The 26,882-nt window shown below is 41.1% G+C and overlaps 1 protein-coding gene across 1 annotated transcript in view; it reads left to right on the top strand.

The window, feature by feature from the left end:
• Mtpalpha (monolysocardiolipin acyltransferase Mtpalpha) overlaps positions 1–26,882 on the top strand; it is a 134,690-nt gene that overhangs the window by 35,345 nt on the left and 72,463 nt on the right. Inside the window, exon 4 of the mRNA XM_067145136.2 lies at positions 12,131–12,381. Within this exon, the coding sequence (XP_067001237.2) occupies positions 12,131–12,381 (251 nt within the window). The remainder of the gene's footprint in view (positions 1–12,130; positions 12,382–26,882) is intronic.

Raw genomic sequence — 26,882 nt, 5'->3', positions numbered from 1 at the left:
TATACCTTACGAAAGATGGTAAACTTTGCATAATGTCGCACCGGAGTCCTATTTAGGACTTTTTTTTTTACTAGAATAAAACCTAACAGAGTGAAATTAAATTCGTTCTAATTTATCTGCAAAGGGATCTTCAACCGGCACAATGACGAGGCATTTCAAACTTAAACATCCCACAATTTTTATTTTCTTGTTCTGCTTGTATATTGTGTACGTAAATAGAGTACTGGCACATGTTTCTTCAACTGTGCAAGTAGGAACTATATTTTTTATTGGTGAAAATATTGTGACATTTGTAAACACATCTACCGCCAGTGTAATTGTGACAGGTGTATTTCAGAATGAATGAAAACATTCTTATCCTAAAAACAACATTTAGACATGATTTTTTTAGGTGTGTATTTCAGAGTTCTGAGTGCTTTTTCATGTGCCGTGTATCCTGGCCCTAATTACTCACAATACAGGCTGATATATTCAGCTGGTGAAATTATCCTGGATTAGTTACTTTTAAACACCTGGACTTCTATTGTAACCATGTTATGTGTATTTCATATTGACCAAAAAAATCTTAACCGAAAAGCAGCCTTTAAACTTGATTATTGGGCGCGAATTTGTGTTCCGACCGTTCCTTCACGTTTCGTGCGGCTTTATGCTGGCCGTAACCACACGTGGCACGTCCAGTACAGGCTCATTCCCGCTGGTGCGGAGCATGTCATGTTACCCCACAAAGTTCTTTCTACTGCGCAGTTACAGTGCCGTGTGCCGGCACACTGTACTGAAACACTCCACCTCAAGGTCCTAGTGTTTCAGAACAGCTGACTGTTCTGGTCTGCCCAACCCTAGTGTAAGAGCTGCATAATGTTTAGGCTTGTTATTTCCTTGAAGGAGGGAATGGGCCCATGGGGTACATTCAATAAATTTAGTGGAATGATCTGCGACATGTCACGTCACGTCACTTGATACACTAAACATCTGTCAATCAGCGCACCGGGAGAATTCATCAATTCAGAGACTTCTTAACTGTCATGTGATACAGATGTGATTTCCATAGGGAACCTGAAAGATTTGTCACGAATGAGTAAATTTATAATACCTATATACCACACTGGGGCGAAATGCTGGCAATCAGGAATGAGTTAGCTGAAAAATTCATAATGTGGAATAACGGACCATCTATATTGGTGTTATAGTCATGGTGCATAATTCAATATTTCATGCTAATATTTGCATCTGGTTCACGAATGAGGTGCAGATGTGCCAACTCCCTTGACTTAAGTGGGAGAGTCTTGATTTTTTTTATTCTTCCCCTTACTCTCCTGGTCGCTGACTGATCTCTCAGTTGTGAGAATGATTAGCTGGAGTGAATTGATGTTCAGTGGACATTGCTCCAGAGAAGATGAAACCAACTGATAGTATTTTTAAATGTTACAGACACTCTAAGGCGATACTTGCCATTTTATCAGTTCCACTTAGCAACATCAAGTGTGATAAGATTTGAAGCACATTTACACAGATAAGAACATACTGTTGTTCATATCAATGTTTCAGAAAAATAACACTTTGGAAAAACATTAAAATATAGACAGCAAGGCAAATCCTTGAGCAAAAATTTATATTAGAGTTTCTGAAAATTGCCGTGTCAACTACTACAGTGTTGAAGAACAATTAGCCCCTGTCATTTAGTTTTTAGCAAATTGAAGGATGAGAGTTGTGATTTAAAGATCAGAAATGTACAGTATTTTGATCTCTGTAAATGAAGATTGTGTATGGTAATATATTTTGTTAAATATTCTGGAATTGATGCAAATTCCATCATCAGTAATGTCATAACATGTTTTAGCAGAGTCTGCTGATATTTTGCATTTTTTTTTTTTTTTTTTTTTTTTTTTTTTTTTTTTTTGCTTTACATCGCATGACACAGATAGGTCTTATGGCGACGATGGGACAGGAAGGGACTAGGAGTGGAAAGGAAGCGGCCGTGGCCTTAATTAGGTACAGCCCCAGCATTTGCCTGGTGTGAAAATGGGAAACCATGCAAAACCATCTTCAGGGCTGCTGACAGTGGGATTCGAACCCACTATCTCCCGGATGCGAGCTCACAGCTGCACGCCCCTAACCGCACGGCTAACTTGCCCATGTTTTTTGCATTTTAAGGGGAAATGCAACTTTGAGGGTCCAAAAATATTTCTCAATTTATTGTTAAAACTGCAGTTTGAAATGTTCTCTTTCAATCAGGGCAAGAATTTCTTTGATATCTAATAATACTTCAGGAGTTATGACCTACAGTGTGTAGGACTACTCCTCGGTTGAGCCCTTAAAATTCCTCCAGCCAGGCCCGTTTACAGTATCTGTTACCTCATTAATTTCTAATCAAAATCCATAACCTGTAATAATTACATAGCTGATGAGCACACCAAGAGTTTCAAGGGAACTGAAGTACTGCAAGCATATGGATCTGATGAAAGTGAAAGAAAAGTAGAATGTGGTAGCCACATTCAGATAAATTCTTGTCTAAGAAATTTGAAACGAGAAATGAAGGACAAAAAGTTAAACAGTGGAAAAGCTGTTTGGTAGGAGTAGACTTACAAATGGTGCATTAAATATATTAACTGTGTTTTATGGTGATGCAGTCTGAGAGAACTGCCTGGATATCAGTTGGTGAGTTGAGACGAGGCATGAAGTATAATCTCATGAAAATTAAGTGCATTGCTTATGCCCTAAATCTTCAGAGGCTGCATTCAGTGGTGCTGTGAATGAATACCACTACTAAAATAATCTTCCATCTGGAATAATGGAAGCATTAAAACATGTTTTTAAGAATGTGATAAAATCAGGGCTACTAAAAAGGTTGGTGGCAAAATAATAAACAAACTGATTTGATCTTAAGACATGGGGAACTTGACTCAAAATAGGATATGCAGGGAAAGAAACTGTCCAGACTGCAATCAGTGGAAATTACTGATGGCATGGAGGGCAGAATTAAATTGTAGGAGAAGTTAGGACATATGTCTGGGAAGTTTTGTTCATTGTTCACCCTTTCAGTGGTAGGTTCTCACAGAGTTCTTATGCCAGAAAGGTAAGGTTTTTCAGAGGTAATTATATATTTGTAGGAAGCAATGAATTATTAGCAGTTAAGGAGAAATAATTCTAAATCATTCATACAACGTTCAGTGATTATTAAAAATTTACTTTACAATTTATTTACACTTTTTGTTTACAAGAAGCCTTGCACACCTTTCTTTGTGCTTTATTCAGGTTTTGAGAATACTGTCTTGTGACTGACTTTTTTATCTCTGGCTTTTGCGTTATTCCCATCAACAAAATGAATGCAATAAATGCAATAAACTGCCAAATTTCACAAGAGTTGGTTTCTTTAAAAAAAAACTGTAGCCTTATATGCGGAGATCCATTTACATTTTTTTTAACCCACTTTTAAGCATAAGGATGTTTTCGTCGCTGCCAAATTTGCAACACCACCCATTGGAAATATTTTGAAACAATCACGCTCACCTCTGGTGATATTTTAGCCCTTGACACCAGGATTTCCTTCTAAATGGAATTATGTTAGGTCGTGTAGTATTTCCAGTTGTTATATTTTTTTCACACAAATTTAGGTTCTGCATCTCCTACCTTCACAGTTGCTTCCAATGTAATATCTTCTTTACCAGAGAATTTCAATTATCACTACTATAAGAAATACTAATATCACTTAGGATTCATCTTTGATGTAGTCTCTTATTTTGTATTTTGTTATATTTCTTCTATTTTGCGCTTACCATTTTCGTTTACCTTGTCAGCTACAGTAGTCAGAGATTTTATGTGAAGGAGGAAAGGTACGATATATTTTAGGCCAAAGACTTCATATTGGGGACAGATATGGGGAACTTGCTGGCCACAGGTGTACATCATCATGCAGACAGTTCATTGAGACGCATGTCGTGTGTGGTTGAGCCTTGTCCTGTTGAGAAATGGCGCCGCAATACTGTCACATGAGAGCTAACACATGAGGACACGGACGTCTGTGACGTACCATTGTGCCATCAGAGTCCCCTCAATCGCTATCAGCTATGAACTGGAGTCATATCTGATGTGTCTCCACACCATGACACCAGGAGTAACATTGCTGTGCCTCTCCTAAGCATTGGAAGAATGGGACCTCTCCCTACATCACCGCCATACTTGCAGATGATGGTCATGCAGGGTAGTGCATACCTGCCAACCCCTCCTATTTACCCGGAAGCTTTCCGTTTTTTAACTCATCCTCCGATTTTCCAATTTATTCTTCCTTCCTATTTTTGACCAATATAACCTCCAGTACGATCAATACTCTTCCTCTAGGATAAAGGATAAATTGTTGTGTGTTATTGTAAATTACGCAACCTCATTTTCAAGCGTATTTATTTGATGCCTTATTTCATGAGTATCGCCCATCGCCTTCGTGTATAGTATTTCCCGCTCATCACAGTACCTTGTGTACTTTACAGCTGGAGATATCGGACGGCAATCGTCCTACAAACAAGAGAGGCTAGGGCACGCTAGTGACTCAGTTAATCTGTAAGAGTTAAAAATTCTTGTTTTTATATCCACCTTATTCAATACATAAAAATGTTTATTGTCTCTAAAAGGACATTTACTACAATACAAACATTAAATGCGACATGTTTCGCTCGTTCAAGCATCCTCAGCCATTTTATACAATTATCTCAAGGTTGAGTCATTATAATAAATCTTATTTTACAATTATTTGTCCATTAAAATGTTATTACACAATAAAATATTGTTACTATATAAAAAGTAAACAGGAAGAAGTAACAATTATAATGGGTCTATAATAGACTAGGTGTTAATCACAGGAAGTTGAGGTTTAAGTACAGTTTGCATATTTGCTGGGAGATCTTTAGAAGATCTGGCCTTTCTTCCCACCTAATTTGAGGTCTGATCTCCCAAGAAGAACTTGGACCATCCTTAATAGGATTCGATGTGATCATGGTGTCTGTGATGTGTCCCCCAATGGGGAAAGATACAGTCCCCCGAGTGTGACTGTGGTGCTCCTTTTCAAACTATCGAACACATTGTAAAGGCCAATACAGAGGCTCTAGAATGGATAACATCTTTGGACATTAAAATATAATCTACTTGCTTTCTTGTTTCTGTGTATATGTATATATGCCATACAATAAATAAATAAATAAATAATAAATGAGGTCCAAGTCGTAGTAATGTGCCAATTAAATTGGAAGATTTAGCTAAAAAATTCCCTTTTTTCTAACACTGCTACTAGTGTTAAGTTATTTATCATATGAAGATTAGTGAATTAGAAGATTTAACTTGCAATATATTCTCGTTAGATGAAAATTACACTATTATTAAAAGACAGATCATTGTAGGTTTGTAGTCTGTTGTAAGAGTCATACTTGTAGTCTTCACCAATCCCCAACTGATTTGAGTCGGCCATTTTTTACTGGTCTGTTTGTTATTCAAGCGTGGTTAAAAGGGACACGAATATTTGTTAGTTGTTGGTGTGCTGTTTACTGCAGCGTTATGGATGAATATGTCTGTAACAAAAGAATGTTATGAGTGTGATGCTTTGTAATTGTTTTTATAGATTCTTAAGATTGAAACCTCACTTACCCCCCACCCCTTTTTCTTTTTTCATGCTTTAGTGCCTAGCTGTGCTTGTTGCAGTACTGAGACTATTTGGCGTGGTGTACTTACTTCTTGTGTTAGTGTTATAACATTGCTGTGCCTCTCCTAAGCTTTGGAAGAATGGGACCTCTTCCTAGGTCATCGCCATACTTGCAGATGATGGTCGTGCAGGTAGTGCATAATCTTCTAATTCACTAATCCTCATATGAATATTTATACTTTGATAAATAACTTAACACTAGCAGTGTTCGAAAAAATGGGAATTTTTAGCCAAATCTTACAATTTAATTGGCACTTTACTAAGGCTTGGACATCAACTTCCTGTGATTAACGTCTAGTCTATTATAGATCCATTTTAATTGTTACTTCTTCCTGTTTACTTTTTATATAGTAACGATATTTTATTATGTAATAACATTTTAATGAACAAATAATTGTAAAATAAGGTTTGTTATAATGGCTCAACCTTGAGATAATTGTACAAAATGGCTGAGAATGCTCGATACGAGTGAAACCCATCCCATTTAATGTTTGTATTGTAGTAAATGTCCTTTTAGAGACAATAAACATTTTTATGTATTGAATAAGGTGGATATAAAAACAAGAATTTTTAACTCTTACAGATTAACTGAGTCACTAGCGTGCCCTAGCCTCTCTTGTTTGTAGGACGATTGCCGTCCGATATCTCCAGCTGTAAAGTACACAAGGTACTGTGATGAGCGGGAAATACTATACACGAAGGCGATGGGCGATACTCATGAAATAAGGCATCAAATAAATACAAACATTTTTATGTATTGAATAAGGTGGATATAAAAACAAGAATTTGTAACTATTAGTATAGGTCCCGCAAGAAGTGCTTGCCAAAGAAAGCTGCGCAGAACTTCGGCAGTGTTCGGGTGGGCTCGGTAGTGACGGTGCACGCCCCCTTCACTTCGCTAAATCGCCATACTGACAGCCGTTCTTAATGAACTGTCTGCGCTGGTGGTCTGGTCAGCTGAACTGTGCCTAGCGTTCAAGTGAAATCTGAGCGCATGTATGTAATGCCTTATTGTAGTTATAATCAGAGCTTGGACAAAATAACCTATAATATAATGATATTGTTGGACATGCAGAATCACTATCACTAACGCTCTCTCCGTCACTGTCGTCCTCCATATTCATGTTGTCTGATACTTCATCCATTATGTGATTGCTGGCAATGTTCTTATCTCAGTGTCGATTACGTGCCTACATCGACTCGACAATTCTTCTGCCCCAATTGACACAATTCCTTCCATCAGCAATGTTCTTGCATTATCAAGTCTGAAAGTAACATTCTTTTGTGCTACATAATCTTCAACTTGAGCCCAAATAATTTCGATTGGGTTCAAGTCTGGATGGTATGGCGGTAAATGCAAAATCGTATGCCCATATGAAGCAAGTTGTCTGTTGATTTGATATGTCTTATAACGTAAGTTATGGGATTTAATCAAAACATACAGTTGGGGTTTTATTTATTTAGAAATGCATTTATTTCTGCTTCCTCCATTCGGAGGCTGCCAAAAAGACAAAGCTTACATAAAAATTTTGATTAGTAATTGCAAGGGCCGTTTAAAATGTGTCTATAAATAGGTATACTACAGTAAAGCCTAAATAATAAAAATTGTATCAGTCAATAGTTATGAAATCAATGATAAATTCCTCATAGGACAAAGATATAGCTAGGAGTATAAATGATTTTTTACTATTGCTAACGATCCTTTCAGGGCTGCTAACCCAATGTCCTTAATGAATTGGTTATGCAAATTAAATTTCTTGCAAAAGTTGTGAAATGTGTGAGTAATGGTGCCTCTTGCTCCTATCATCAATCCTAAAACATCTATGGAGTCCAGATGATATTTCTCGGCATAGTATGGAATTGTGGGTTCATATATATCACATTTCTCCTTGTGTACATCATGTGGTTGAGTGGATGATGCTTCGGTTCTAATTGTGGGGTCTATTATGAACCCTTTACTTGAGCCCGGTGATATAGCTATCATGTCAATCCGCCGGTTTGACCCTGTCTGAGACAATCCATGTACCTCCTCGTGCACTGTATAGTGCTTTTCTCTCAGGGCTTCAGCAATCATAGATCTTATTCGATGATGTCGTGAATTCCTCAGGGCGTCACTAAATGGACAGGAACCCAAGACGTGACCAAGTGTTTCAATCTCACTGTGGCAACGCCGACGGTGGTTATTGTCTTGGGACCTGCCAGGTAATGCACGAACTGGAACTACATTTGCTGTCAGTTTTATGGCATTTCTCCAGTCGCTGCTGGTTAAACCTTCGGGCTTTCTTACCCACTGATTTGCTGGAGTGTATTCCTTATACAGTATAACACCCTTACCTTTTTGTGGTAAGATACACCAGGCATCGAATTCTTTCTCACGGAGTTGTTGTCGCAGGAGCGAGACTTTGACTGATTCGCGTTCAGTATTCAAGAGTAGGGCAAGTTTTTCGAAGCACTTCTTTGTTTCTGTATGGAGGTCTCTGGTATGATTGATGTGTATATTGTTGGATCGATGGAGAACTTGGCATGCGTTTATGTGCTGTAGATAAGCCTCCCAACCACACTTGAAAAGACCGAGTCCTTTATACTTTTTGTCGGAGTATAACATGCTGTCTGGTGTATCTATTGGAAGTTGAAGAACTTCTTTCAAAGTGCTTTTGATAAGTTTGTCAGTATCAATTAGGAAACTCGCAGGTATACGATGTAAAGGTGTAGTGTGGAATTTGTAGATCAAAGATGGGCATATGTAGGTTGATAGCACTCATCTCTGTAGTCAGCGGAATACCCTTATCAGTCAACCAATCCTGCATAACTGTTTTTCGGGATGATGTGAGTGCACGCTCACATTGGATATTATGGTATGAGGCATTATCAATTGTCTTCCTCCATCGAAAACCTAGGCCTCGAACTATCTTGCTTAGTGTTCTTATGCAACATTTAAAGACTGTATGTCCCCAACCAGTTTCTTACGGATCTTTTCAAGCATTGGTCTCTCGTCTTCGGTATTGTGAAAATTGTGAATCGTATGCCTGACCACGCTTTCTCAAAATCTCCTAATTCACACTTCTTGACAGACTTCGGTCTTCTCTTTCCAGGCATTGAAAATTAATCCACTTCACCCCTTTTATTTATTCCTCTTCCCCTTTGGTGCTTATATTTTTGTGGCCTTCTGTCAGTTTGAGCCCAGTCATTTTCTAATCTGTGAGGAAAGTACTGGAGGTCATGTGGAATCTCCGTGGTGATCATTTATTCTGAATAGGTGTTTTCAGAGTAATGAAAATTTTTGGATAAGTAAAAGAAATCTTGTCAAAAGAACATATTACTGGAAGCCGAGGTGCATGAAACATGTTAATAATTTCACAAGAGTTTTTGGTTTTTTGAAAGTTATGCAAATGTATCATTTAATTTTATTTCTCCGTCCACACGGTACGTTAAGGTTTTATAATCCCTAGATTTAATTTATTCGTTTTGGGTGGTTTTTCTTTTCTTGGACGTTTTCCCTGCTAGTAATGGTTTTATCCTGATTTAATAAAATAAATACGTAAATTATGTTCACTAGGAGAAACTTGTTTTCTTTAATTGTAGACTAGCAATTTATTGCCGTACCAAGATTTTTTTTCGGTTCATGGTCTCTGTGTGATTATTCTCTTACTTAAGGTAAGTGTTTAAGGGTTTAATTTGTTATTTCTGTTCTTGGTCTTTATATTTTCATGTCTATGTTTGACTACTACTGCTGAGAGTTGGCAAGGCGGTAGATGTTTAACCCATAGTTGTACTAAATTCCTTAAAATATAGTTTCATCCAATCAATCTCACTTCTTTACACATGGGATATTCAAGCTTTGCAAGCTTTGCATGATTGACAATGTACCACAGTTCCGGTTTTGTTGCTGCCAAACGTATGACGTGATTATAAAGCACCTTTGGATGAACATACTTTTTACAAACTTTATTAACCTAATGATTTATCCAATAATTAATGATCCAATTTTTGCTTTGGACAATTTTAGTTAAATGTAGATAATTTTTATTGTATTTATTTCACAAATTTTGGTTTTATTCAAACCCATGTACACAGCATCTAAAGGAAAATTGTTCTACAAAAATTTTTTTGAATAAGATCATTTGTATAGTATTAAGTTCAAATGTGTAACTCAAATAAGTCCTTGGACTTGACCTGAAGATCGTCAGTAGGCTGAAGATGCCCAAAAGAGGGCGAAACATGTACCTAAAAAGTGTATGTAATTCATGTAGAATTTAATCACTATAAACTGTGAATTGTATTGAATAATTGGATACAGTAAATTTATTCTTGAAAGAATTTTACTTATTGTTATCTTCAATATAGAACAGACATGAGATTTGTTACTTGTAACTACTGTTACATGACGGTTTTCTTCTGCCCTTCTTCACACAGTCGCATACCAATGGACGTGAAGATTAAATGATGAGATTGCTGGCGATTAGGGAGCTGGACGCCATAAATCAGTGTGGCTTCTCTCCCGTTGCCATTTGCTGTGCCGTAGGCTAGATACATATCGGTCATTACTTAATTGGTGTACCGAAACGGAGCTATTCTCACCAATTTTACTGCAAACTTAGTAGCCAATATGGACAGAAGAAATTGTATACTGCCTACTGGGGTTGGGAAGAGAGTGTGCCATTTGAAGGAGAAAATTGTGCATTCACACAGAGCATTATCTCTGTCTCCATCTATCATACACTTCCCCTCCCTTTCCTGTAGCACAGTGGCGGGCAACGGTTTGCACTGTAACACAATAAATACACTGAGTTCATGCCCAGAAGTAACAAAGTAACCTAATTTTCTCTTTAAAAAATTCTGCACCAGTATGATTGCGCCATCATTCTTTACATGACGCAAGGAGCATTCCTGATTTTCTTCTTGGCAGTGTAATTTAGATACACCCTGTACAGAGGAGCAACATGGCTGTCATAACTAGAGACGGGAATTATAGACACTAAAAGCTGTTAAAATAGGCAGGCACCTAGGCTCTTAAATTAGCCAAAATTGGCATTTAAATAGGCACTAACGTGTAAAATAGGCAACAAAATAGGCATGGAAAAATTACTTATAATTTAATAACACACTCAATTACTATAAAAATTTACAAGCAACGTTTCAATGTTTTCCGGTAACAATCTTGTTCTCCTCTCATGCATAATGTTTTTGTACTGAGAGAAAGATCTCAACATCATATGAAGTGATTGGACAAAACTTCAGTGAAGTCACTTCATCTGGTTTATTTCGCTTACAGCAGGTGCCTTCCCGAAGGTTCGAACAAAACTTCCCCTGGCTTCTTCCACAACCCTATATGACTCCACCAGGGGCATGCCACTCTTCTCCAACGTGGTGATTGCTCCCGGCAGCTTGTTGAAATTTGAAGATGCTCCGGTTTATGCAGGGGCATATTAGCTCCCAACATTGCAGTGCATAGGTCTGAAGAAAATGGTTGTTGGTCGCTACCCTAAATGGACTGGTAGAAAGGCTCCTTTGATAGGCAAATTCCCGTCCCTAGTCATCACCCTGGAAAAGATGTACTGTGATATTAAATACCTGTAGGAATGTTGTAAGAGTTGTGTTGTAAACAAGGTTGGGTTTACAAAAAACACAACTTCTTTATTTGCTTCACATGTAAAATTACAATATTTACACTAACAAAACTGAAAGTTATCTCGAAGCAAATTGAACTATGAATTTGGAGAAAGAGTCTGTCTTGGTACACTATATACACGTTGGAGTATTCACGTTCACTACTATTTCGGAAAGATAGTCCTTGTGACATGAAAAGTTCTTGATAGTCGAAAACTATCAGAAGCACTGACGTAAATATCTCAGAGTCCTTCCTTGTTGAAGTGTCTGAGTTCATTAACGTAAGTTCAATGACTGAAGAGTTCCTACTTAGCGAAACTAAGTTGATAATGGGAGCTTGCATTAGCTAGGGCATGATAGTGGCATATAATGGTAAGACTGGGCATGGACAGCGGAATAGGCAAGAGGAGCGGTGACCCGAGGTGAGACCTCTTACTGCCAGAAATTCAGTCCACCTGGCCAAAGCACATTTTCAAGAGGAGTAGCCTCCGTGCTCGACGTAGGGTGTATTCTGGAGCTGGACACCGGGGTCAGTGGGCGTCTGGACAGGCTAGGAGCTCCTTTTTATAGCACACACGACGTTCCAGGCACGCGCACTGAGGGCTGCGCGTCGTGGCTCGAAGAATAACACACTGGCACGCGTGTAGCTGGCTGGTGGCTCGAGAAGGGAGCGACGGACATACAACAATTTGTATTAATGATGCTGTTTTATTAAATATTTTGTGTGCAAATTAATTTTTAATATTACCTTCTTTTAAAACACTAGTTTCTGACAATCTTTCAGCTGTATAGTTTTAGAACGTAATTATATCATTAATAGATTAATACTGTCATTTTCAGGTTGCCCTGGCTTGCCATTATCGCATTGCTGTGAAAGACCGCAAGACGGGCTTGGGTTTACCTGAGGTAATGTTGGGCCTTTTACCAGGAGGTGGTGGAACCCAACGCCTGCCCAAGATCACTCCTATAACTAATGCTCTGGACATGGCACTGACAGGCAAAACTCTCAAAGCTGACAAGGCTAAAAAGCTTGGTATTGTTGATATGTTGGTTCAGCCTCTGGGACCTGGAATAGATACCCCAGAGAGGAGGTCAGTGTTTATTTTTTCATATGGTATATGCATAGGGTGTTTCAATAATTGTTCTTTGTAATACGTTGTAAGGACAAAATAAATTACTATCTTATTCTGTAATATCAATTCAATTAATTTGAAAGATGTGGGTGTTTTACTATTCAATCATTTAGATTTGTCGGATGTAATATGGAAAGCATTTTTGTTAGTTAAATCTTATATTGTAAAACAAAAGCTATAAGGTTAATTATTTGTTGTTGGTTTTTCACACCTTTTAATACTTTCCTCTCATCTTTAGAAATGGTAGATATAGATTTCACGGTACCCGCAGATACGTGACATGTCGGAAAAAATCGTATCTATTTTTTTCCTTATCCCTATAGTTAGTTTTTATTTGTATATTCAATAGTACTTTTTCTCGCTTAACATGTTCATTTTTGTTGTCCCCTGCAGAAACGTCTTAACAAGGTTTTACTGTATTGACTAGGTGGATTATTCATATGTCTATTTACTATGGGTTGAACAGGTCTTACCGGCAAATTTCCAACGGGTTCTCGTCTATATTATATTTTAAGTTAATGGTTATCAAACACGCAGGATAATTGTGCCCCCGCAGGAAAATACAAAGATAGATTTAAATTGCGTACTGTACAAAAGATACATTAAATAGCCCGCAAAAAGGACGTTCTAAAGAAGTCGAAGATTAAATTGTAAGGTATTTACACGAAAAACGCAAGGGTGGAATGGGGACATTTATGTCTTGAACTGACCATTTGGTGTAATTTGACTGGAGGAGTCACTGTACAGACACAAAATTTCACCCACTTCCTAGCTCTTGATCACACACACTATCACAACACACAAAGTGCAGTCATCACACTGTCATTGTCTAGCACATCTTCAACAAAATACATCGTAGTTTCTGCGGCACAAACATTCACCGTACGTTGCGAACCGTTCTACTCGCCTTGATTTGTTGAAGCCACAGTTACGAGTGATAGTGATCTCACCAAAATGTTCAAGGTGTATTATTTGTATAATATCATGAGTTATTTATATATGTATCTACAGTAGAACCTCGATAATTCGAAATCGGTTAATTCAAAATCCCGCCTAATTCGAAGAAGCTCTCGTTCCCGGAAACATGAGATACAGTTTTGCATGTTATTTGAATTGTTTAATTCGAAATACGGATAATTCGTAATTCGAAGTACAATGTCGGCCCCATTACCGAAATTTAGACCTTTTTAATTCAAAAATGCCTTTACATTTTATGGTAGTCTCCACAGTGACAAGGAAATGAACGTTTTACTTTTCCGTAGTTTCTGTTTGCCATGAACCTACTACGCTGGCGTAGCAGGGGGAGAGGTGATACTCCCACGTGGCACATACCAGGTGGCGTAGCAGGGGGAGTGGTGATACTCCCACGTGGCGCATACCAGGTGGCGGATAGGGGGGTCCTAACCGGCTTGCCGGCGGACTTGAGGGAAATAAAATACCTCTCACGGACCAAACACACTGCGCCCTGCGGGTGGGGGACACACATGTAGAATGCACCCGCGGTATCCCCTGCCTGTCGTAAGAGGCGACTAAAAGGGTCCCCAGGGGCTCTCAACCTGGGAGTGTGGGTTGGCGACCACGGGGCCCTTACATTACAAGTCATTAATTTTAGCCGAGTCCTGGCATTGCTTCCACTTGTGCCAGGCTCCTCACTTTTGTCTATCTTGTCCGACCTCCCTTGGTCAACTCTTGTTCTTTTCCGACCCTGAGGGTATTAGAGCATTCGAGGCCTAGGGAGTCTTTCATTTTCACGCCCTTCGCGGCCCTTGCCTTTCTTAGTCTGTTACTTCATTTTTTGAAGTGACGGATCCCTTCTTCTTCTTTTCTCTCTCTTTACCCCCTGTGGGTGGGGGACGCAGACACGGTATCCCCTGCCTGTCGTGAGAGGCGACTAAAAGGGGCGACCAAGGGATGATTGAATTAGAACCATGAAACTACTTTTGATTCGTACCATCACGTGGAGAACACCATAGGTTGCCTGTACTTGCGAGTAGTACCACTATATTAGGTACGAAATAGGTTTGTGATTAGTAGCAGCCAAGAGCCTGGCCTGGGGTTTTCCAGTACCCGTGCGCCGTACCCATGTGAGCAACACCGCGGGTCTGGGCATTGCCTGTGAGTTGTACCACTATATGAGCGACACCGTGGGTCTGCGTTGCCTGTGATTAGTACCCACTATGTGAGGAACACCACGGGATAGTGTGGTTAGTACACCTAGGTGAGGAACCTCATCGGTTTGCACTGGCTATGAGTGGCGCCATTGTTTGAGAAACACCATTGGTTTGCGTTACCTATACGAAGTACAATACTTGTGAGTAGTACCATCTTGTGTGGAACAGCGTGAGTCTTCGCTGCTTTTGATTAGTACCCCAACATGACAAATACCATGGTTCTACTTTACTCGCGACATGTACCATTCTGAGGAGCCTTAGACCTGGATTTTTGACCCCTTTAGACATCAAGCAACATCGAATCAGGATTGCGCTTTATGAGTGGTCCCTTGGTCAGTAATAAATTATTTATGATCATTTTTTGCGTTGGATCCACTATTTTTTTGTTTGCTCGTTTTTTTTTTTTTTTGGTTCATGTCCATCCATTCCTTCTTCATGTCAGTTTTTTTATTTTGGTCAGTGGATGATTTTGAATTTTTTGTTATTTCATTTCGTACCATTAGGGACCAATGACCTTGATGTTAGGCCCCTTTAAACAACAAGCATCATCATCGTCAGTTTCTGTCTGTCTACACGCATCACAAGAAATCGGCTGAAGAAAATTTAACTAAAATCGGTATGTAAAATCAGGGAATGAGCCACTACAATGTAAGCTATTAAATCATTTTATTCACGCTGAGCAAAATGTTAGTTTAGGGGAAGGCCTAAAATTTAATTCTCTAATGTTAGGTTATTAGTGGTCCTAGCAATAAATACTGCATAACTTAAGTTATATAGAATTAAATTTTCGATCATTTATGTCATACATTTTTACCATACCGGCTATGATAATAGAGATTCATGAATTTGCATTTTTGTTGCTAAGTCCCTATCAACGCTGAGCAACGAGAAAATTGGTAAACAGAATTTAATTAAAAGTGGTAAATAGAGTTGGGGAATAAGAAACTACAGTCTAAGCTATAGATTTTATTCACCCTGGATGAAATGGTAGTTTAGGGAAAGGTGCCTGAAATTTAATTCTTAAATACCTATGTTATTGGTCCTATCGATAAGTACTACATGGAGAATATAATTTTCGATCATTTATGTTTTATACAGTTTTACCACACCGACTATGATAAGAGTGGTATTTGAGAGTCAGAAGAAAAACAAATGTGAAGGCCTACAATATCGAAAGGTCATAAAATTGATCAGCAATAAGATAACGTTGACCATTGTTTGTTGTGATGTTCTTTGTCTCTTATGCTGCCACTCATCTCTGATACATGGGATTTCTGCTGCGTACGGAGTATAAGAGTATAAAGGCCATCACACACAGAAAGCTAGGCTAAGCTAAGCTACGCGGTGTTATGAAAAATATCGCTCCCAATGCATTTAAGTACGATGACACACAGAGGCCGCTATGCTAAGCTATACTATGCCAAGCTAAGCTAAGCTAGACAGATCGCTAGGCAGGCGATTTTCTTGGCTGTAGCTGGCCTGGCGCATGTGCTTTTCATTTCTGAGCAGTTGGTCTGGCGGGCTGTCGTGTGTGTATAGTCGTTTCGTGCGAGTCTCTTCTGGTAGTACTTTGATATTTTAATACAATGGATAATGGGCCAAAAGAAGAACGACTAATTGAGGAGGTGGAACGTTATCCTGGCCTTTATGATATGTCATCAAATTACTACAGAGACTTGATAAGAAAGGAAAACTGCTGGCAGCAAATAAATTCAGTACTTCAAATTGATTGTAAATAGGGTACCATTTATAAATTAGCTATATAATCAAATTTTGACAGTTCTAATTGTTTGAGAAGAATACTTTTTTCACATGGCCTTACGCATGTTATTTACAGTTTAGCAGATACAGTTGAAGCGCCTGTTCTGCAACTGTATGCCATATTCATAAATATATCAACAGTTACTAAGAATGTGAAAGGTAAAATAATAGCATATATTGTTTTAGGTAAAGAACTTAAAAATTATGAAAAAGACTGAGACTGTGTTAGGAAGGCACTGATGAAACATAAAGAGAGTAAAAGTGGACAGGAAGGGAAAAAATGAAGGAGTGGAGATTCCACAAACAAATGGAATCCCTTCTGCTTTATATTTCTACAAGAAGGTGAGTTGTCATTTTAACGCACGCAGTATGACTAATTTTTAAAATATAAAAAATTATGAAATTATAAGTGAATTTATATGTTGAGTGTATTATAATTTAAAATGCATGTAATCCTCTCGGCCGTTATTCTTGGCTTTCTAGACCGGGGCCGCTATCTCACTGTCAGATAGCTCCTGAATTCTAATCACGTAGGCTGAGTTGACCTCGAACTAGCCCTCAGGTCCAGGTAAAAATTCCTGACCTGGCCGGGAATCGAACCCGGGGCCTCCGCGTAAGATGCAGGCACGCTACCCCTACACCACGGGGCCGGCAAGACATTATAAACATTTCACTAATAAAATGAATAACATGAATAATTGTGTGTGAAGCACAAGGACTACAACAGTTCAATATGCTCATTCTCCACAAACAGATCTCCGTGTGTCATTTCTTAATATACGTTTGGATGTGTATTAATAACTTAATTTTCCTTTCAACACACATTCAAACATTGACAGGCAGGAAACATATCGACGTCAAGAGATAACTGAAGTAGCCACCTAGATTACTTTGAAAGTCCGGAATGTGATGACCTACACTCCCTATCACATATATCTGATTCATCGTCTGTTCCATCTGCCCCCACACCTATACAATCTCAGTCAGTCAAACCCCTTCCAAGAAAAAAAATCATGCCACCGAGCAGTAGTGCAGAGAGGGTAATTCTTTATTTTCAACAGCGAGACAATTAACAGTGCTGCCTAGCACAGTTTAGCTTAGCTTTTTATTTGTGTCATAGCACACCACAGCTTGGCATTGCATAGCGTAGCATAGTGTAGCGTAGATTAGCTTAGCTTTCTGTGTGTGGTGGCCTTAACAGCCTGCCTGAATATTGGCGGGATGTAGCAGGGGAGTTAGGTAACTTTCTTCTCTAGCATATCATTCCTCTGGTTCATACATTTTCTGATAATGCGGTACGTAACACGCTGGTTTTTCATAGTATTCCAGCTATTCGATCCCTACTCAGACACGTTGATTGGATTGATCAGTGTCCACAATCAACAGAATTATGGCAGAGGCTCACTTATAACCTGGTCTAGAATTACTATTTCGGCCTATTGTAAATTATAGCACCACAGTTTGATAAATAACTCAAAATTCAACCCTGAAATGAGCCGTTTCACATTTACTAAATTCTACATTAATTTTATTACAAATTAGCAGCCAAGAGGGGGCTTGGAGGAAAACCAAGTCAGATAGATTGATTATTCCTGGGAAAAATAAAAGGGCATAATTTTTGCTCTGGGACTTTCCAATTTTCGACCCCCTCACCTCCTCAAAAATAAAAGTGTGTTCATGCCTCATGTCTGTCTGCAGCCCGGTCATTCCAGCTTTGAACTGTTAAATCGGCTGCATAATACTGTTCGTTAAAAGTGAGAAAATGTGTGGTTTGTCATTTGATCGAGTATTTCATATGATAGCATTGCTTTTAATCGCGACATTGCTACTGGCGTCAGTGTATTGACCTATGTTGCAGTTGGGAAAACCACTAAAAGGCAGGTGGAGAGTGAGAGTCTGCCATTGTAATGAAAATTCCCCAACTTGATTGTGACTAATAGTAGGCAGGAGAGCCTACCATTACAATGAAAATTCCCTAACTCAGTCTTCACATTAAAAAAGACGTTTGATGACTTCCCCGTCGTGTTTGTAGGGTACCGGTAATGTTAAGAGCTATGCAATTTATTACAATCTTACAACGTGTGCACTACCTAACCTATAATTCTGTATACAATGTAGAATTCCGTAGCAAAGCATAGGTACATCAGCTAGTAACACCTAAACTTGCTTTATCCCTGGCAGAAACTGTGAGTACTGAGCTGAATCTCCCTTAACGTATCTAGTTAATCGTGTGCGAATTCTTTCTAGATCAGTTGACTACAAAAATCGTACTGTGAAAATTCAGTTGAAGATAAAATGAGAGGGAAAGTTGTGATTCTTGAAGATGAAATTCAAATACCAGAATTTGGAAAACAGTTTACCTGATTTCAGTGAGTAGAGTTTTGGGTCTGACTCGTTGGCTGAATGGTCAGCATACTGGCCTTCAGTTCAGAGGGTCCTGGCCGGGTCGGGGATTTTAATCGCTTCTGATTAGTTCTTCTGGCTCGGGGACTGGGTGTTTGTGTCCGTCCCAACACTCTCCTCTTCATATTCACACACTACACTACCAACCACCACAGAAACATGCAATAGTGATTACATCCTTCCATATAGGGTTGGCGTCAGGAAGGGCTCTACTTCTCTGGTTGTGATTTGAGGCGTGGGATCTGCAGTTTTCTGATCTTCAGGATTGGGCTGGTGAGGAACTCTACGTTTGAAATCTCAATGAAGTGCTCTTGTCACCATTTCAGAATTGCACTTGTGTCACGTAGCCTATGCCCATTCTTGTCCTTCTTACACTTGTAGTGTTCAATGTCCCAACCTGCTCTGGTCCAAAGTCTTGCCTGTCTTTAGATAACCTTCTCACCCTCCTTCGTGCCCAATTGCTCATGAATAGTAATAGTACTGTACATGCCTCTGTCAATTTTGCAACATGGCATACCGTGCCATCCCTGTGGTGATCCCATGGTAACTCGTGGAGAGCTCCTGTGTAGTTGCTTTGGACATAAGGGAACTTGTAACACCTGAAAACCAGTTGAATTATTCCCTCGTCATAGAACGTTGCTGCCCATGACATCATCTTTTACGTCATCATTGTCGAATTGTTTTCCTGCAAGATGCTCCTTCATCCACAAAAACAGGTTAAAATAGATGTTGAAGTCCAGTCTGCAGGTTAGTTGTTGAAAAATCTCCCAATGAAATTCTCGCAGTATGTCCTGTGTCTTCGTGGCAGTATGCAGTTGAGTTTTTTTAATGCAGAAGAACAATTCCACTCGTGAGAATATGTGTCTGTTTGGAAATGCTAGATGTCGTAGAGTAGCTTTGTGGGTATCAGTCTTCCTGGTGCAGTTTCTAGGCACCCCCTGCGGGTGGGGGACGCACATGTAGAATACACCCACGGTATCCCCTGCCTGTCGTAAGAGGCAACTGAAAGGGGTGACCAAGGCGTGGACATGGTTTGGGGTTTGGTATAATGTGTTGAACCTCCTATGGATGGGAGGGGCTGAATACATTCACAGGTAATCCCTGCCTGTCGAAGGCGACTTAAAGGGTCATGTGGATATGGTTCCCCCTTTATTATTTTTAGGGTTGGTTGTAGACTATTTCTAAATTTTCTATGTGCATGCTGCTCGGCGATGGAGCTCCTACATGTGCGACTACACTCGAAAGCCCGTGTCAGTAACCACCCAGGAAGTGGCGGGTGGGAATGTCATGTACCCGGGCAGTAGTATCCGCCTGACAACACGAGTCCCCGCACAGCCGAATGCCAGAAGGACATATTCTTATTAATTATTTTTATTTATTTTACCTATATTTAGTGCTCTGTACACGCTATGGGGTACATGCTATTGCGGGTGACTGGAGGAAGGGAGTCCTAGTACTCATTGCCTCAGTCCTCCCTTCAATAGGCATCGCCCAACATCGGACCCCGGGCAGTACTGGCTATGACCAGGTGGGTATTGCCTTGGCTGCTTAGTTCCGCTACAGAGACCCCTGATTGGAGTAGGTGGTATTCGGGGAGGATGATTTCGGGCATGGCGTCGAAACAACTTCCGCCTGCCACCTAGGGTAGTTCGCTACCCAAGTCTTTAATTTTTGATTCCCTAAGCGGGGCAACCCCTTGGGAACAAGCGCAGCGTATTAGTCTGGGTTCCAGGTTCCCTAGGTTCCTGGTTGCTACCAAAACCGATGGGCACGATTTCAAGCTTTTGAAATCGATACTTTTCAGTCGACACATTGAAGGTGTATATGGTGAACTTGAGGATCTAAAGAAAATGCGCAAAGGTGGTTTGCTCCTGAAGATGAGCACTGCGCTCCAAGCCGATCAGTTGCTTAAGTGCGACCACCTTGGCGACATCCCCATCAAAGAGGAAGAGCACAAAACCTTGAATCTGGTTCGTGGAGTTATTTTCCACCGTGATCTTATTCTGGACGCTGACGATGAATTGATGGAAGACATGAAGAATCGTGGTGTGACACATGTCCGGCGCATTGCGTGCAAAGTCAACCGGCGAAGATGTTGCCACGGGTGCGTTATGGTCTCCTTCAAATTATCAGTGTTGCCAGAGATAGTCAAAGTAACAACCTATCATTGCGATGTGAGGCCATACATCCCGCATCCTATGCCAGAGATTCGGACACATGGTATCTCGCTGTTCGAATCAGTCTGTGTGTGGTACATGTGGGAAAGTAGTTCACGGCGCGGAGGAGTGCACACCTCCGTACAAGTGTACTAACTGCTCTGGTTTTCATTCTCCTCGGGATCGGAACTGTCCGACCTATCTGAGTGAGAAGAAGATCCAGGAGATTAAGGCCCTGGATGTTCTTTCCTACCAGGAAACGCACTGTAAGTTTAATTCTTTGAATGCACTTGCCAAGACACTAGACTTCAGCATGATAATGTATTCTTTCCCAGGTTCCTCATTTTTAACAAGAACACCTTTCCAGGAGATCGCTGTGCCCAAGGTGGCAGTTGCTCCTGTGAGCAATGCCGTAAAGAGAACGAGCTCGAAGGAGGGTCCATCCCGGCCTTCGACCACCAATAAGCCTGTGCCGGCGAAAGCTGCCCCTAACCTGGCGGAGGCGCATCTTTGACCAGGGCTGGGAAATCGTCTCCCAACCCGTCTAAACGAGAATCAACGGCGGGGAAGAAGAGCGCTCTTACCAGACGTCCTTCCACATCTACAAATGGGGCCTCATGCTCTCCACCTGGACGGCCTGATTCTGTGCCAGCGGGTCTTCCTCCTGGAAAACCTGCGCGCTCACCTCGTAGGAAGAAACCCCACCCCCGGACTACGTCAAAGAAATTCAAGGCATGTATCAGCTCGTCTGTCTTCGGATTGGAATGTGAATGTAGGTTAGGTTAGGTAGCATTACGCTGCTCCTAACCTAAACCTCAGAAGTCCACACCCACAATATGGCATTGTTACAATGGAATTGTAACGGTTATGATAGGCATCTTGCTGAGCTGCGCCAGCTCATTAACCAGTATTCGGCGAGTAGTCTGTATTCAGGAAACAAATTTCCGACCAGGTCATCATACAGTCTTGAGAAATTTTCATCTATACTCGACAGAATGACATTATGCTCACCAGGCTTCCGGTGGCGTTGGCATTTTTGTCCGTTCTGATACCTACAGCGAAGAAGTTCCAATAAGAACCCAGCTGGAGGCTGTAGCTGTTCGCGTTCCGCTGCCTGTTATAGCAACAGTGTGTAATGTTTATTTCCACCATGCTAGCCTCTTAACGTAAATGATGTCACTGATCTTATAGATCAGATTCCACCTCCCTTCCTGTTATTTGGCGATATTAACGCCCATCATCCCATATGAGGCTCTGAGACGCCTTGCCCCCGGGGAAGAGAGCTGGAAACATTAGTAACAGAGCTGGATTTGTGTATTTTGAACACAGGGGAACCAACTCACTTTAGTGTACGTTACGGCATATTCTCGTATAGACGTAAGTCTATGCAGTCGAACATTGGTTCCGCTGTTTTGGTGGAATACACACGACTATCTTTGTGACAGTGACCATTTTTCCATCATCCTTACTTTGATGGAACAAAAATCCGTCGAGGCTTCCCCTCGATGGATTTTTAAACATGCTGATTGGCCAAAGTTCACATCCCTACCTGTCTTTAGCACCGATACCACGTGGACCGTAGACGGCGAAATAACTTATATAACACAAGTTATCCTTGCTGCTGCTGAGGAGTCGAAACCGGTACTGAATTTACTGCATTATAGTAAATAAATATTGTTTTGATAAGGTGGAGGCTTCTAAATAATTTTTATGTTGTACCTGTTGTAACCAAGGTTGAAGTTTACAGAACACAACTTTTATTGCTTCACTTTATGATATTTACACAAATAACAGAAAATTATTTTGAAGCAAAAAGGAATATTGAATCTTGAGAAAAGTCTGTCTTTATACAATATGTACAGGTTTACAGTCTTTATATACACTTCTATCTTGAAAAGATAGTCTTTGTGAATTGACACGTTGATAGTCGAGAACTATCTGGCACACTAACATAAATGTTCATGAGAGTCCTTGTTTGTTGAAGTGCCTGAATTCCTAAAAAGCAAGTTCAATTGATTGAAGAAATTCCACCTAGCGAAACTAAGGGAGCTTGCGTAAGTTAGGGAATGAAAATGGCTTGTAAAAGAATTACGGAACATAGGCAGCGGAAACAGGTAAGGGAGCGGTGACCAGAGGTGAAACCTCGTACTGCCAGAAATTCAGTCCACCTGGTCGAAGCACATTTTCAAGAGGAGTAGCCTCCGTGCTCGACGTAGGGTGTATTCTGGAGCTGGACACCAGGGCAAGTGGGCAAGTGAGCAGGCCGGGAGCTCCTATTTATAGTACACTCGATGGTCAGGCACGCGCACTGAGGGCTGCGCGTCGAAGCTAGCAGAATGATACACAGGCGCGCTTGCAGCTGGCTGGCGGAGCGAGAAAGGGAGCGCCGGACATACAACACCCTCCCCTCCTAAATGCGCCGGTACGGCGTGAAACGGCGGCGGCGCTGGCGGCGACTGCGATGCTGGGGCGGAGCTGCTGATGTCTCTGTGGTATTGTCCGGAGCTGGAACTGGGCGGAGTGGCGCTGTCTCGTCCTGAAAGGAACCCATTGTTATTAAATGATCTAAAGCGCGTTCAGCAATAGATTTATCAGGTTTAGCAATAGCATCAATAGCTGGACAGGGGCGGTAGCGCAGACGTATCTGATCTTGATGGCGGCAGATACGTTTCTCCGTAGTCTGTATCTCGTATAGACGATGACCCAAAGATCTGCAGATGACTCCAGGTATCCAGAGTGGGTTGGATTTGAATGTCCTGGTGTAGACCTTGTCGTTGTGGGAGAACTTCGTTGGTGATGTCTTATGCTGGGCCGGAAGAGGCTGTAACAGAGAAAGTAAAGTTCTCTGAGGTCGTCCATGGAGCTTCTGTGCAGGAGTGATATTATCAGCGCCGGGTAGAGTTCTGTAGTTGTTTAAGAGTTGGAGCAAGGCTTGGTCTTTAGTTAAGCCTGAAGAGACAGCTTTCTTCATACTTCTTTTAAATGTTTGTACGAAGCGTTCAGCTTCACCATTAGATTGAGGGTGAAAAGGTGGTGCTAGGATATGACGAATGCCATTATGTGTACAAAAGTTTTGAAAAGCAGTAGCTGTAAATTGAGGTCCGTTGTCTGAAATGAGTACTTGCGGTAAACCTTCTGTAGTAAAGATTTTCTGGAGAGCACGAATGGTAGCTTCGGTTGTAGTAGTCGAATGCATATCCACGACATATGGAAAGTTTGACAGTGAATCGATGACTATTAACCACATGGAATTGAGGAAAGGACCTGCGAAATCGATGTGAACTCGTTCCCATGGAGTAGTAGCAGGAGGCCATGAAGCAAGATCAGAAGACGGGGCGTTCTGATTCGTTTGACATTGCTCACAATGACGTATTAGCTTTTCGATGGCGGCATCAATACCGGGCCAGTAGCAGTGTTGACGGGCGAGTTGCTTTGTTCTGGAGATACCCCAATGGCTTTGGTGTAATAATTCGAGAACTTGTTTCTGTAGGCTAAGTGGGATAACCACTCGGAAGACGGTGCCTGCTTCTAGTAATACAACTCCGGCACGAGTCGTGAGACGATGCTGCATACGATGATAAGGTGCCAGGTGGGCAGGAAGTGTGCTCTGAAGAGGCCAACCGTTGCGGATGTAAGTACGTACAGTAGCAAGTGTACTGTCCTTATCCGTAGCTTTAGCTATGCATGTAGCATCAATAGGAAAACTGGATACAGTATCTTTAAGTTCTATGTCCAACTGAAGACATTCAGATTCTTGAGAATCGAAGGCAGTATCAGGACCAACGGGTAAGCGGGAGAGGGCATCAGCATTACAATGCTGGGATGTGGCGCGATATACAATCTGATAGGAATAATCAGAAAGGAACATGGACCATCTTTGAAGCTTTCTGAGGGAATTCTCTGGGATCTTATTACCAGGATGGAATAAGTGTACGAGAGGCTTATGATCGGTAATGATCAGGAAATGGTTGCCATAAAGATATTCATTGAAACGGCGAATACCAAAGATGATGGCTAAAGCTTCTTTCTCTATCTGTGAGTATCGACGTTGATGGTCATTAAGTGTTTTCGAAGCGAAGGCGATGGGGCGTTCTTGTCCATGACGATCCTTCTGGGAGAGAACGGCACCGACACCGTAGTCTGAAGCGTCAGTAGCTAGCGTGATGATCTTGTCGGGCTGAAAATGAGTGAGTTGTATAGCTTGAATTAAGGCGTTGTTGATTGTTTTCCATGCCTGTTGGCATTGCGGAGTCCACTGAAACTTAACACCTTTTTTACGTAGAGCGTTTAATGGAGCTGCCACTGTAGCGAAGCGTGGAATGAACTTATTATAATAGTTCGCTTTTCCTATGAAGGACTGAAGCTGCTTGAGGTTCTGAGGTGCTGGCATGTTTACTATCGCGGAGACATTCTGCATACTAGGACGAATTCCATTCTTATCAAGTATATGGCCGAGGTAGTGAACTTGAGGCTGAAAGAAGGTACATTTAGCGAGATTCGCTCGTAGGCCATTGTCTTTCAATTTCTGGAGAAGAAGGCGGAGATTGGTTAGATGTTCCTGATGATCTTTTCCAGTAACAATAATATCATCCAGGTAGTTAGCACAACCGGGAATAGAGGCGGTGAGTTGAGCCAAATAGCGCTGAAAAATAGCCGCTGAGGATGAAACACCGAATGGGAGCCGCTGGAGCTGGCGCAGTCCGAGAGGCGTGTTGAGTGTGAGAAATTTCTTAGATTCTTCGTCTAAAAGTAGCTGGAGATATGCTTCTTTAAGATCAACTCGAGAGAAGAATTGTCCACCAGAGAGACGACGGAATAAGTCTTCTGGACGTGGAATAGGAAAGATTTCGGTTTCGAGTTGTGCGTTGACTGTAGATCGAAAATCGCCACAAAGTCGAACATTACCATCAGGTTTCTTGATTACCACGAGTGGAGTAGCCCATTGACTAGAAGTAACTGGTACGACAATTCCAGTTTGTATCCATCTTTCTAATTCTTTCATGACCTGGTCTTGAAGTGCTAGGGGTACTGGCCGTGCTTTGAGGAAGCGAGGCTTAGCTCCGGATTTCAGCTGTATGTGAGCTGTATAGTCTTTTGCTGTTCCGAGCTGAGAGTCGAAGACTTCAGGAAACTGCTCTAGGAGAGCGGTAACGTCAGAAGTAGGATGCAATGTAGATACGACGGTAATGTTGTCATGTATCTGGAAACCAAATAAGTTAAATAGATCCATGCCCATAATGTTTGATGCAGTGTAGTTGTTAACTACGAGAAGAGGAATGGCCTTCGGAATTCCTTTATAACTAGCCTGAAGCTTGATTTGACCTTTGATGTCAATTTTCTTCTTGTTAAATGTCACGAGCTGGATGTCAGCTGGAGAGCATGAAGGTGAACCTAAGTTGTGGTAGGTAGTCAGGTTAATAATAGAGACAGGTGATCCAGTATCTAATTGAAAATCGACAGATCGATCAGAGAATGAGAGAGGAATGACGATTTTGTGAGAATCCTTTGTGGGAAGAATAAGATTGATCTGATCAACTTCCATGTCTTGGCGGGGCTGTATATGCTTCCGGCGCGCTGCAGTAGTCTTAGCAGGGCGGAGCGAACTTCGACAGACAGTCTGAATGTGTCCAAGTTTATTACATCGTTCACAAGTAGCTTTGAAAAAACGACAGTCACGACGTTCATGATGCTTGAAACAACCTCGGCAGGAAGGCAGGAGCTTCGAGGTGCTTTTAGAATTGGGCTTCCGTGTAGCATTACGAGAGGGAACCTGGCGAGAATGCTTAGTGGAGAGCGCCTTATCCGTACGGTTCACTGTAGCAGAGGACTTGCGGGCTTGAGGCGAGACTTGTGCAACTTCGTGTGGAGAAGCTATGGCTGCGGCAGTCTTGGTAGTAAGCTCATAAACCGTAGCAATACGCTGGACGTCTTCTAAAGAAGGGTTACTCTGCTTGACAGCGTCAAAACG

This window comes from Anabrus simplex, chromosome 4 (genome assembly GCF_040414725.1).
Source record: "Anabrus simplex isolate iqAnaSimp1 chromosome 4, ASM4041472v1, whole genome shotgun sequence".
Lineage (NCBI taxonomy): Eukaryota > Metazoa > Arthropoda > Insecta > Orthoptera > Tettigoniidae > Anabrus > Anabrus simplex.
The sequence above is the reverse complement of the archived record's forward strand: the minus strand, read 5'-3'. Positions and strand labels throughout refer to the sequence as shown.